Source organism: Nerophis ophidion, linkage group LG01 (genome assembly GCF_033978795.1).
Source record: "Nerophis ophidion isolate RoL-2023_Sa linkage group LG01, RoL_Noph_v1.0, whole genome shotgun sequence".
Lineage (NCBI taxonomy): Eukaryota > Metazoa > Chordata > Actinopteri > Syngnathiformes > Syngnathidae > Nerophis > Nerophis ophidion.
The window spans coordinates 22,322,686-22,336,436 of record NC_084611.1 but is presented as its reverse complement, the minus strand read 5'-3'; the positions used below and the strand labels follow the sequence as shown (position 1 = coordinate 22,336,436).

The 13,751-nt window shown below is 43.2% G+C and overlaps 1 protein-coding gene across 2 annotated transcripts in view; it reads right to left on the bottom strand.

Annotated features, from left to right (window-relative positions):
* The window catches only part of ikbkb (inhibitor of nuclear factor kappa B kinase subunit beta), a 72,227-nt gene that overhangs the window by 26,974 nt on the left and 31,502 nt on the right, over nucleotides 1–13,751 (bottom strand). For both annotated transcript variants that reach the window (XM_061898378.1, XM_061898386.1), the window contains 4 exons: nucleotides 13,468–13,537; nucleotides 2,934–3,022; nucleotides 1,877–1,966; nucleotides 1,674–1,798 (listed from right to left, as the gene is read on the bottom strand). In XM_061898378.1, coding sequence (XP_061754362.1) covers nucleotides 1,674–1,798; nucleotides 1,877–1,966; nucleotides 2,934–3,022; nucleotides 13,468–13,537 — 374 coding nt within the window. The remainder of the gene's footprint in view (nucleotides 1–1,673; nucleotides 1,799–1,876; nucleotides 1,967–2,933; nucleotides 3,023–13,467; nucleotides 13,538–13,751) is intronic.

The following is a 13,751-nucleotide window of genomic DNA, read 5'->3' as shown; positions in this document are numbered from 1 at the left end:
CAGAGACAAGATATTTGATGTTCAAAGTCATAAACTTTATTTTTTTTTTGCAAATAATAATTATATTAGAATTTCATGGCTGCAACACGTGTCAAAGTAGTTGGGAAAGGACATGTTCACCACTGTGTTACATCACCTTTTCTTTTAACAACACTCAATAAACGTTTGGGAACTGAGGAAACTAATTGTTGAAGCTTCGAAAGTGGAATTCTTTCCCATTCTTGTTTTATGTAGAGATTCAGTCGTTCAACAGTCCGGGGTCTTCGCTGTCGTATTTTATGCTTCATTATGGGCCACACATTTTCGATGGGAGACAGGTCTGAACTGCAGGCGGGCCAGGAAAGTACCCGCACTCTTTTACTACGAAGCCACGCTGTTGTAACATGTGGCTTGCTGAAATAAGCAGGGGCGTCCATGATAACGTTGCTTGGATGACAACATATGTTGCTCCAAAACCTGTATGGATCTTTCAGCATTAATGGTGCCTTCACAGATCTGTAAGTTACCCATGCCTTGGGCACTAATGCACCCCCATACCATCACAGATGCTGGCTTTTGAACTTTGCGCCTATAACAATCCGAATGGTTGTTTTCCTCTTTGTTCTGGTGGGCAGCAGCGTTTCAGGATATTGTTGATAAATGGGTTTTGCTTTGCATAGTTGAGTTTTAACTTGCACTTACAGATGTAGCGACCAACTGTAGTTACTGACAGTGGTTTTATGAAGTGTTCCTGAGCCCATGTGGTGAAATCCTTTACACACTGATGTCGGTTTTTGATGCAGTACCGCCTGAGGGATCAAAAGTCCGTAATATCAATGCTTATGTGCAGTGATTTCTCCAGATACTCTGAACTTTTGGATGATTTTACGGACCACAGATGGTAAAATCCCTAAATTCCTTGCGATAGCTCGTTGAGAAATGTTGTTCTAAAACTGTTCGACAATTTGCTTACAAAGTGGTGACCCTCACCCCATCCTTGTTTGTGAATTACTTAGCATTGCATGGAAGCTGCTTTTATACCCAATCATGGCACCCACCTGTTCCCAATTAGCCTGCACACCTGTGGGATGTTCCAAATAAGTGTTTGATGAGCATTCCTCAACTTTATCAGTATTTAGTGCCACTTTTCCCAACTTCTTTGTCACGTGTTGCTGGCATCAAATTCTAAAGTTAATGATTATTTGCAACAAAAAAAAATTGTTATCAGTTTGAACATCAAATATGTTGTCTTTGTAGCATATTCAACTGAATATGGGTTGAAAATGATTTGCAAATCGTTGTTTTCTGTTTATATTTACATCTAACACAATTTCCCAACTCATATGGAAACGAGGTTTGTAGATCTCTGGAACCATTATTGACTCATTTTTTTCAATACTTCTGAATCTAAGAATGTGTTGCAACCCAAACTGCCCTCAGGTTTTATATCTTTCATTAAGGTTAACAGTGAAGGACAAGTCATTGATGTTGGCACAACCCACATATCCTGCAATTCTTCATGTTGGCCACTTCTGTTTATTCATGTGTTTCTTGCATGCTCGATCCCAGTCACGTAACTAGGGTAAGGGTTAAGAAAACTAAAGAATAAATATGAATTGTATGTATGCAACCCCTCAATTTGTAAGAGGAGGAAAAAAAGAGCATTATGACAAGTGAAATAATGGTGATATTACCAGGGAACAGGTTGCCAGGTTGGCAAAAAGGGGCGAAATCCTGTGATGCATTCAAACACCAACGTTCCGAAGCTCCAATAGTCTACAGTGACCGTATACTTCTGCCTTTCGATGAGCTCTGGAGCCTGGAAGTTAGGAATCACTGAGGAGGAGGTCAAGCAGGACAAGCACATGAGGTTACCTGTCAGTGGTGTCTGACTTACCAAGTACTGAAGCGTTCCCACAAACGAGGTGCAAAGACTGCTTTGATCCAGCTCCTTTGCATACCCAAGGTCGATGATCTTGTGGATCAACTGAAGTCCAGAAAAAGCACTTTAAGTTTAAAACAAACATACCTTTTTTTGTATTTTGATTAACAAGTATATTGCACAACAAAGCAGCAACATAACCAATGTTGTGATGATTAATTCTTCTGCTAATCTGATAAAACAACTGAACTAAAAGTGTAACAAATTACTTTAACACCCAAAACAGCTGAGTTGCACAACCTACATTTTAAAGTGCAACCTTAAAAGAACTGGATGCTGTCAACTCGTTACACTTCAAATGCATCTACTGCTATTTTGTGGAGTTAATTAAAAAGTGTGGGAGGTTGCCTGCAGCCATGGCTGTCAATACCAATGTTTTTATCCCGACTTTAATTTGAAAATGTAGTAAATGCTTTTGAAGACCACCAAAAAACAAAAAAAACAACTTAAAAAATTGGCCACAGCATAACTAATTTTTGGCCTAACTATATCTATGAGTATACATTCTATGTAATTTTGTTACTTGTTGATTATGTTCCTTCCTGTCACTTCAGGTTCAAGTCACTACTCACACATTTCCCTGAAATGCTTCACCCGTGTTTTTTCTCCTTTTTTAATATCCTGGGCTGTCCTCTAACACAACATAAATTTGGTTCAAATGGTTTATACCTGGACACTCTATTGTAATAACAAGTCCTCTAAAATGTCTCTTCACACATACAGGTACATGTAGTTGTCGACTGTATACTTCATCTCCATACTGTTTCTTAGATAATATTCCACCAGAAGAAGGATATAGTCCATGGGTTATGTAACCTCATAAAAAGGAGGCCCAAAAACAAAGATAAGACCAATCTCAACAAAAACCTTATAAGTACAGTGATAAATTGAGGGATTTGTTTTTCCGTCATAAAGTCATGCTGAGACACTTAGTTAAAATCATGCCATCCACTGTCAAGTTAAAAGGCTAAAACCCAAACTGATTTTTGTGGTTTGATGCGTGTCAACTCACCCTCTTCTCTCCCTGCTGTAAGACAATATTTTCAGGTTTCAGATCCCTGTGGATGATGCGCTTCTTGTGGAGGTACGTCAACGCTGAAGCTGAGAAAAAGAAAGAAAAACAAAAATGTGAGCAATTTATGATTTGATTACAGATCTTTCATTACAGAAACCTACAGAGAATTATGGTTCTGATAATTGATATCATACAATGAGCCTTTTTGACAAGCCTTTCCCTGGCTTTTCTTGTGACATCATAGCACATGCAAACTAAATGGTAAATGGGCTATACTTGTATAGCGCTTTTCTACCTTTAACGTAGGGCTGGGCGATGTGGCCTTTTTTTAATATCTCGATATTTTAAGGCCATATCGCGATACACGATATATATCTCAATGTTTTGCCTAAGCCTTGAATGAACACTTGATGCATATAATCACACCAGTATGATGATTCTATGTGTCTACATTAAAACATTCTTCTTCATACTGCATTAAGATATGCTCATTTCAAACTTTCATGCAGAGAAGGAAATCACAACTAAGTCAATTGACCAAAACTGTATTTATCAAACAGTTATCAAGCAGTGACACAAACGTTCATGTAATTTCCAAAACAGAAAGTGCAAGATTGTCAGAGACATTTTAAGTGTCAAATAAAATTGAACCGCATAATAGGAAGTCAAATAGTGTCCGTCCTTCGCTATGTGGTGTCAGGTCTGGAATCATGTTTTTGTTTAAGTCATGTTCTGTTTTGTTTTTGGACACTCAGTTCCTTCTTTTTCACTCCTGTTTTGTCACCATAGCAACCATTAGTTTCACCTGTTTCACATTTTGAGTCACGCGCCTATTTTCACTAATCACCACAGCATTATTTAAACCTGTAGTTTCCAGGTAGTCAGCCTGGCGACATCACCTCCTTCACACCCTCGATCACCTTCTACGCACTTTGTAATCCATACCAAGGATCCATGTCCCGTTCTTTTCCGTTCCAAGTAAGTTTTCTCGTTATTTATGCCATAGTGCAAGTTTTTATTTTCACAGCCAAGTTTTTGTACCTCCTTGTGAGCACCTTTTGTTTGTTCCTTTTTTTGAGTGTTAAAATTAAATACTGTTCGTACCTTCGTCCGCTGTCCGACCCAGTCGTTTTGCACCTCGGGAAAGCAAACCCCACCACAGTCCAAGTCTTGACATGTGGTAGGTTACTACGGATGTTATCAAATTCTGTTGTTTCATACGGTGTTGATCTGGAAATGTTTGCCTCAGCATTTTGATGGTGTGGGCGTGTGGCACCAAACGGAGATGTTGAAATGCGGAGTATGCAATCTTCATTCACTAGCAGGTGACCTTTCAAATGATGATACATATTAGCAATAATGCTACTTTTGGTAGCAACGCTTTTGGCCCACCCTTGACAAATTACGGTTGTCTGTTTGACATATTCCCACTTGAAGCCACACCACCGCCAGACGATGGACCCGCTGCTGTTTTTCTTGGGAATTAATTCTTCCTTCATTCGCACCTTCTTTCTCTCGTATTACCACTTGCACGGCTCTGCTAGCAGCACAGCTAACGTTACGCATTCCACTACCTCTTTGTTCCGCAAGGGCGTATACATACGTGACAAAATGTGACGTGTGTAAGAAGGTGCGCTTGCTTGTCTGTGAGAAGGAGAGACAGGAAAGAGTGAGAAGAGCCTGTAATGTATTGCCCGCAGCTAAAAGCAACTGCGTGAGAACGTATACTTGAATATCACGCTTTAGTCAATTTGCGGATGAGGGGACAGGGCTGCGGAGCTGGCACTGAGCGCCAGAACGGAGAGGCTTTGCGGTGTCTTGGCTGGGTGAGCAGGTGTCGGACACCTCAGTCTCCTTGGACGAATCCTCGCTCATCCATGCGGACTGGACACTGGCCAATAATTGGTTTGCGGCCCAGAGTGGAGTCGGCTCTCTTGGTTGCTTTGTTGGGTCTGCTCCTGTCTCTGGCCATGCTCCCTCCACCCCAGCGGACGATGGCGTGGAACACCGCAGAGGCCACCACAGTGTGTATATTTCTTTTCGTTTTTATTCATAGCTGCATGTAGAAGTGGCTGGTTGTATCCACTGCTTTAATGTCTTTAATGTCCTTTGTCTTGTTTGATGTTTCCCTCTTACACACATGTAAGAGGGATGTGTACTATGGCTATGAGTTGTTGTTGTTTTTTTCCCTTGGCCTCAGTCTGGACCCCCTAGCCAGGGCTCAGGCTTTTTTCATTATATTTTATTTTATTTTATTCTTCTATTTTTTTCTCCCATTCCTCCGACTTGTTTACTTGTATCTCACCTTTTTTGTAAGGGGCGCTGGAAGCCGGCAGACCCGTCAGCGATCCTGTTCTGTCTCCCTGTAACGTTTGTCTGATCTTGAATTTGATTGTGCTGAAAATTTTAATTTTCCTGAAGGAATAAATACAGTATTATCTAATTTAATCTAATCTAATTTCTATATATCGCACAAAGACAAACCTGCGATATATCGTGTATATCGATATATCACCCAGCTCTACTTCAAGGTATTCAAAGCGGTTTGACACTATTTCCACATTCACCCATTCAAACACACATTCACACACTGATGGCGGGAGCTGCCATGTAAGGCCCTAACCACGACCCATGAGGAGCAAGGGTGAAGTGTCTTGCTCAAGGACACAACGGATGTGACGAGGTTGGTAGTAGGTGGGGATTGAACCAGGAAACTTCAGGTTGGTGGCACGGCCACTCTCCCAACAGTCCCCAACTATTTCCCATTGTTTTGCCAACGTTACACATAATATTTATGAGTACCTCCCGCATTTATCCACTTATTCGATTCCTTTTTTTTTACATTTTCCCCACAGTTGCTGCTTTAAATTTTCTGGTTGGCTAAATGATCACATGGTTGGGGTTATAGTACAGCTGTTTTGGTTTAGTATACAAGTAAACATTTGCAAATTGTATTTTTAAGTTAGCAAAGATTCATTCAGATTTAAGAGGGGGAAAACATCCACCCATCCCTCCATCCATCCATGACTAGTTAGCTCAATGGGTAATGCTGCTTATCTGCTCTCTAAACAAGGGTCAGACTTCAAATCCTCGTCAGGGTGAATGCAACCATGTGTCATACTTTTTATGAAATATGATTTATACAATATTTGCATTATTATGTTTATATTATTTTATTAAATGAAACCGCTGTCACAATCTACTATGACACAGGTTTGGCCTTTTCTTTGTTTTTATTTCTATTCAGGTCTTGAGTTCCTAACGATACGTTCCATTTACCTCAGATGTTGGAAGCCCCGGTTACGAGATCGGAAATCAAGATTACCACATCCACGAAAGCTATTTTTGCACTTGCCTTGTCTGAATATAAACAACTTATGGGAAAATAGTCACTCTTTCTGTAAGCTTCAAACCCGGTGGACACAGAGGCAGCACAGACGCTATGTCTAGCAATGTTGAACTTAAAAAACACATGAAATGAATTTAGTTTTACACTGTGAAAGAATACAACATATAAAGACTAAACAATACATTGTATATGGCTGATTTAGTGCGACAAAAACAAATCATAAGAGTTCATTTTAGAAGACGGATTATAGAAGTGTTTATCATTGTTTACATCCCAATGAGGCATATGCATCACAACCCTTCTATATGGCTGTGAAACATGGACAATCTATGCTCTCTATTTCAAAATGCTGGCGGAATTTCAAATACGGTGTTTACATCCATCCATCCATCCCTCCATTTTCTTCCATTTATCCAAAGTCGAGTCGCGGGGGCAGTAGCCTAAGCAGAGAACCCAAACTTCCCTCCCCCCAGCCATTTCGTCCAGCTCCTCCAGGGGAAACTTGTGACGGTCCCAGGCCAGCCGGGTGACAGAGTCTTCCCAACGTGTCCTGGGTCTTCTCCGTGGCCTCCTTCGGGTTGGATGTGCTCATAGCATCTACTCAGGTAGGCGTCCAGGAGGCATCCTGACCAGATGCCGGAACAACCTCATTTGGCTCCTCTCGATGTGGAAGAGCAGCTGCTTTACTTTGAGCTCCTCCTGGATGACAGAGCTTCTCACCATATCTCTAAGGTAGAGCCCCGCCACCCGACTCAGTAAAAACTCCTTTCAGTCATAACCCAATGCTCATGACCATAGGTGAGGATGTGAACGTAGATCGACCGGTAAATTGAGAGCTTTGCCTTCCGGCTCAGCTCTTTCTTTACCACAACGGATCGATAAAGTGTCTGCATTACTGAAGGCACCGATCTGGCTGTCAATCTCACGATCCACTCTTCCCTCACTAGTGAACAAGACTCCGAGGTACTTGATCTCCTCCACTTGGGGCAAGATCTCTTCCCCAACCCGTAGATGGAACTCCACCCTTTTCCGGGCGAGAACCATGGACCCGGACCGGGAGGTGCTGATTCTCATCACAATCACTTCACACTCGGCTGCAAAACGATCCAGTGAGAGCTGTACATCCTGGCCAGATGAAGTCATTAGGACCCCATCATCTGCAAAAAGCAGAGACCCAATCCTGCAGCCACCAAACCGGATCCCCTCAACGCCCTGACTCCGCCTAGAAATTCTGTCCATAAAAGTTATGAACAGAATCGCTGACAAAGGGCAGCCCAGGCAGAGTCCAACCCTCATTGAAAATGCGTCCGACTTACTGCCAGCAATGGGGACAAAACTCTGACACTGATCATACAGGGAGCGGACCGCCACAATCAGTTCCCACAGGACTTCCCGAGGGCCACGGTTGAATGTCTTCTCCCGGTCCACAAAGCACATGTAGACTGGTTAGGCAAACTCCCATGGACCTTCAAGGACCCTGCCGATAGTATAGAGCTGGTCCACAGTTCCAAGACCAGGACGAAAACCACACTGCTCCTCCTGAATCCAAGGTTCGACTATCCGACATAGCCTCCTCTCCAGTAAACCTGAGTAGACCTTACCAGGAAGGCTAAGGAATTTGATCCCACTATATTTAGAACACAATCTTGCAGAGTCTTGTCTACCAAGACAGCCCCACAGCATCCAGAGCCTTAAGTAACTCCGGGCGGACCTCATCCACCCCCGCCTTGCCACTGAGGAGCATTTTAAATACCTTGGAAACCTCAGCATCAGAAATAGGAGAGCTTACCACAGATTCCCAAGTCATTGCTTCCTCATATGAAGATGCGTTGTTGGGATTAAGGAGGTCTTCGAAGTATTTCCTCCACCGATCCACAACATCCGCAGTCGAGGTCAGCAGCACACATCCTCACCATACATGATGTTGACAATGCACTGCTTCCCCTTCTTGAGGCGGCGGCTGGAGGTACAGAATTGCTTCGAAGCCGTCCGGAAATCATTTGCCATGGCTTCCCCGAACTCCTCCCATGTCCGAGTTTTTGCCTCCACTCTGAGATGTTGTTTGGTGCGTAAGCACAAACAACAGCCAGGACCCATACCCCACTCGAAGGCGAAGGGAAGCTACCACCTCGTCTACTGAGTTGAAGTCTAACATGCAGGCTTTAAGCCGGGGGGGGGGAGGCAACAGGAATTTACACCCCAGCCCGTCGCCTCTAACTGTGTGCAACACCAGAGTGGAAGAGAGTCCAGCTACTCTCGAGAGAACTGGTTCCAGAGCCCTTGCTGTGTTTTGTAAGGACTCCGACTATATCTAGCCGTAACTTTTCCACCTCGCGCTCCAGCTCAGGCTCCCTTCCCCCCAGCGTGGTGACGTTCCACGTCTCAAGAGCTAGCTTATGTAGCTGAAGATCAGAACGTCATGTGCCCTGCCTTCGGCTGCCGCCCAGCTCACACTGCACCCAAACCTCTATGGCCCTCTTATGAGTGGTGAGCCGATTGGAGGGGGGACCCATGCTGCCTCTTTGGGCCACCAGACGCTCCCCATCCACCCCCACCTCTGCACCTGGCTCCAGAGGGGGGCCCAGTGACGCACGTCCGGGCGAAGGAAATCAGACTCCTTGTTTGTTTTTTTTAGTCATACACACATTCACACACTAATGGCTGGAGCTGCCATGAGAGACACTAACCACGACCCATCAGGAGCAAGGGTGAAGTGTCTAGCTCAAGGACAAAACGGACGTGACTAGGTTGGTAGAAGGTTGGGATCGAACCAGGAACCCTCCGGTTGCTGGCACGGCCACTCTCCCAACCCCGTCACGACGTCCCCCAGGAGCTGGTATCATGCATTGCCAATTAAGATGGCTTGGCCATGTCATCCGAATGCCAGCCAACCGCCTTCCATACAAAATTTTGTAAACCTGCTCCACCTTGGCTGCCGCTCAAACTCTTCCTAAATAAGTGCAACATACAGCCTACTGCCTCTTCGGACTGCTCTACCTGGCATAGACTATGCCGTCAAGGAGTAAAAGCTGCAGAGGAGAACAGACAAAAAACCCCTATGGCGAAAAGAGAAAGGCCATGTCTGCGGCCATGTCTGCAGCTGCCCGATCGGGTCAGGTCTACAGTTGTCACGTCTGTGGCAGGCAGTGTGCATTGTGCATTGGGCTGCATTAAAGAGTGGCAGAGGTCATCATCTGTCACGATAGACTCCCTAAAGCAAACATATATATACATATATATATAAACGCATGCTTACCTTAGCTAAAGCTAAATATAACTCAAATCTCATCCACCATAATAAAAACGATCCTAAATTTTTGTTTAGTACGGTAGCATCGCTAACCCAACAAGGGACCCCTTCCAGTAGCTCAACCCACTCAGCTGATGACTTTATGCAATTCTTTAGTAAGAAAATTGAAGTCATTAGAAAGGAGATTAAAGACAATGCGTCCCAGCTACAACGGGGTTCTATTAACACCGATACGATGGTATATACGGCGGATACTGCCCTCCAAAATAGTTTCTCTCGTTTTGAGGAAATAACATTAGAGGAATTGTTACAACGTGTAAATGGAATAAAACAGACAACATGTTTACTTGACCCTCTCCCTGGGAAACTGATCAAGGAGCTCTTTGTATTATTAGGTCCATCAGTGCTAAATATTATAAACTTATCACTCTCCTCGGGCACTGTTCCCCTAGCATTCAAAAAAGCGGTTATTCATCAACTACTTAAAAGACCTAACCTCGATCCTGACCTCATGGTAAACTACCGACCGGTGTCTCACCTTCCCTTTATTTCAAAAATCCTCGAAAAAATTGTTGCGGAGCAGTTAAATGAACACTTAGCGTCTAACAATCTATGTGAAACCTTTCAATCCGGTTTCAGGGCAAATCACTCCACGGAGACAGCCCTCGCAAAAATGACTAATGATCTATTGCTAACGATGGATTCTGATGCGTCATCTATGTTGCTGCTCCTCGATCTTAGCGCTGCTTTCGATACCGTCGATCATAATATTTTATTAGAACGTATCAAAACACGAATTGGTATGTCAGACTTAGCCCTGTCTTGGTTTAACTCTTATCTTACTGATAGGATGCAGTGTGTCTCCCATAACAATGTGACCTCGGACTACGTTAAGGTAACGTGTGGAGTTCCCCAGGGTTCGGTCCTTGGCCCTGCACTCTTCAGCATCTACATGCTGCCACTAGGTGACATCATACGCAAATACGGTATTAGCTTTCACTGTTATGCTGATGACACCCAACTCTACATGCCCCTAAAGCTGACCAACACGCCGGATTGTAGTCAGCTGGAGGCGTGTCTTAATGAAATTAAACATTGGATGTCCGCTAACTTCTTGCAACTCAACCACAAAAAAACGGAAATGCTGATTATCGGTTCTGCTAGACACCGAACTCTATTTAATAATACAACTCTAACATTTGACAACCAAACAATTAAACAAGGCGACACGGTAAAACATCTGGGTGTTATCTTCGACCCAACTCTCTCCTTTGAGGCACACATGAAAAGCGTTACTAAAACGGCCTTCTTTCATCTCTGTAATATCGCTAAAATTCGCTCCATTCTGTCCACTAAAGACGCTGAGATCATTATCCATGCGTTTGTTACGTCTCGCCTCGACTACTGTAACATATTATTTTCAGGTCTCCCCATGTCTAGCATTAAAAGATTACAGTTGGTACAAAATGCGGCTGCTAGACTTTTGACAAGAACAAGGAAATTTGATCACATTACGCCTGTACTGGCTCACCTGCACTGGCTTCCTGTGCACTTAAGATGTGACTTTAAGGTTTTACTACTTACGTATAAAATACTACACGGTCTAGCTCCATCCTATCTTGCCGATTGTATTGTACCATATGTCCCGGCAAGAAATCTGCGTTCAAAGGACTCCGGCTTATTAGTGATTCCCAAAGCCCAAAAAAAGTCTGCGGGCTATAGAGCGTTTTCCGTTCGGGCTCCAGTACTCTGGAATGCCCTCCCGGTAACAGTTCGAGATGCCACCTCAGTAGAAGCATTTAAGTCTCACCTTAAAACTCATTTGTATACTCTAGCCTTTAAATAGACTCCCTTTTTAGACCAGTTGATCTGCCCTTTCTTTTCTTTTTCTTCTATGTCCCACTCTCCCTTGTGGAGGGGGTCCGGTCCGATCCGGTGGCCATGTACTGCTTGCCTGTGTATCGGCTGGGGACATCTCTGCGCTGCTGATCCGCCTCCGCTTGGGATGGTTTCCTGCTGGCTCCGCTGTGAACGGGACTCTCGCTGCTGTGTTGGATCCGCTTTGGACTGGACTCTCGCGACTGTGTTGGATCCATTGTGGATTGAACTTTCACAGTATCATGTTAGACCCGCTCGACATCCATTGCTTTCCTCCTCTCCAAGGTTCTCATAGTCATCATTGTCACCGACGTCCCACTGGGTCATTAATGTCACCGATGTCCCACTGGGTGTGAGTTTTCCTTGCCCTTATGTGGGCCTACCGAGGATGTCGTGGTGGTTTGTGCAGCCCTTTGAGACACTAGTGATTTAAAGCTATATAAGTAAACATTGATTGATTGATTGATATATATATATATATATATATATATATATATATATATATATATATATATATATATATATATATATATATATATATATATATATATATATATATATATATATATATATATATATATGTCTTAATTAGATTATCCAGAGAATAGTGCTCGGTACTGTGGTAGAGCGCAATATATGTATGTGTGGGAAAAAAAATCACAAGACTACTTCATCTCTACAGAACTGTTTCATGGGGGGTTCCCTCAGTGGCAATCTCCTGATGATTGAGAGAACCCCTCATGAAACAGTTCTGTAGAGATGAAGTAGTCTTGTGATTTTTTTCCCCACACATACACATACACACACATATATAACACATATATATATATATATATATATATATATATATATATATATATATATGTATATGTATATATATACATTTGTATATATATACATATACATATATATATATATATATATATATATATATATATACATATATACATACATATGAGGTGGCCACTTGTCCAGGGTGTACACCGCCTTCCGCTTGATTGTAGCTGAGATAGGCTCCAACACCCCCCACGACCCCGACAGGGGATAAGAGGGGCGGCATGGCGTAGTGGGTAGACCGGCCGTGCCAGAAACCTGAGGGTTGCAGGTTCGCTTCCCACCTATTGACATCCAAATCGCCGCCGTTGTGTCCTTGGGCAGGACACTTCACCCTTGCCCCCGGTGCCGCTCACACTGGTGAATGAATGATGAATGAATGATTGGTGGTGGTCGGAGGGGCCGTAGGCGCAGACTGGCAGCCACGCTTCCGTCAGTCTAACCCAGGGCAGCTGTGGCTACAGAAGTAGCTTACCACCACCAGGTGTGAATGAATGATGGGTTCCAACTTTTCTGTGAACGCTTTGAGTATCTAACAATAGAAAAGCGCGATAAAAATCTAATCCATTATCATTATTATTATTAAAATAGATGGATGGATGGATATATACAGTATATACATATGATATATTTGACTGTTGTCAGTGAACAGCTTATATAGCAGGATAGATTTAATATCCAGTGAAAATTACACACGTTGACTTAAAGTGTACTTAATCTGTACACATTAAAATGTAAATGTTTTGTCTACCAAATGTTACAAAATGTGAAACTACGTCAAAGAGTGCGTAGGGTGTCGCGTAAGCATGCGTACAGGTTTTCATTATTACCGTGTTGTAGGAAAAGATGAAAGGGGCTCAGTCAGTATCAGGAAACACCCATCAGTGTGTAACAGGAAAAGCCTTTTCTGTGTCTTTTACTAAATGTCAAAATGTGTTTGAGTTAGGTGACCAAGTCCACATGCTGCACTGAGCGTGCTTACAGTATATTGCGAAAGAGAGAGCCGTCGTCCAATCGATGACGTACGCTTTTGCCTCAGTGTGAGCTGTTCCCATGGTGACTAAGTGCTGTGGTTTAGGGTCACCAATGACATCATAAAACAGGGCACAAGGACCTTCGCTTTGAAATGACAGGAAACGAATCACCCAGCAAGCTCATTCAGACGCATAATTAATCAAACAATAGTTGCTCTTTGACAAAAGTCACTTGGTGATACTCACAAATGTCGCACAACAAAATCAAAACGGAGCCCTCTCGCATTCCACAGCAGTTCTCCAAGACGTTCAGATACTACGGAGGGAAAAGGGGGACAGTCAGGCAAGAATAAGGACCTTCTTGTCATATGAAACTGTCCTCCTTGTGATTTAGAGCATGTCCTCATTTCATCGCCATTACAGAGCTATTTTCCATCCATTAAGTATATTGTGTTCTTGACGGATCAGCGATGCAAGATCCGAGCAGACAACCCAATAATTGACTCCAAATTGTTGATCTTGGTTCGTCT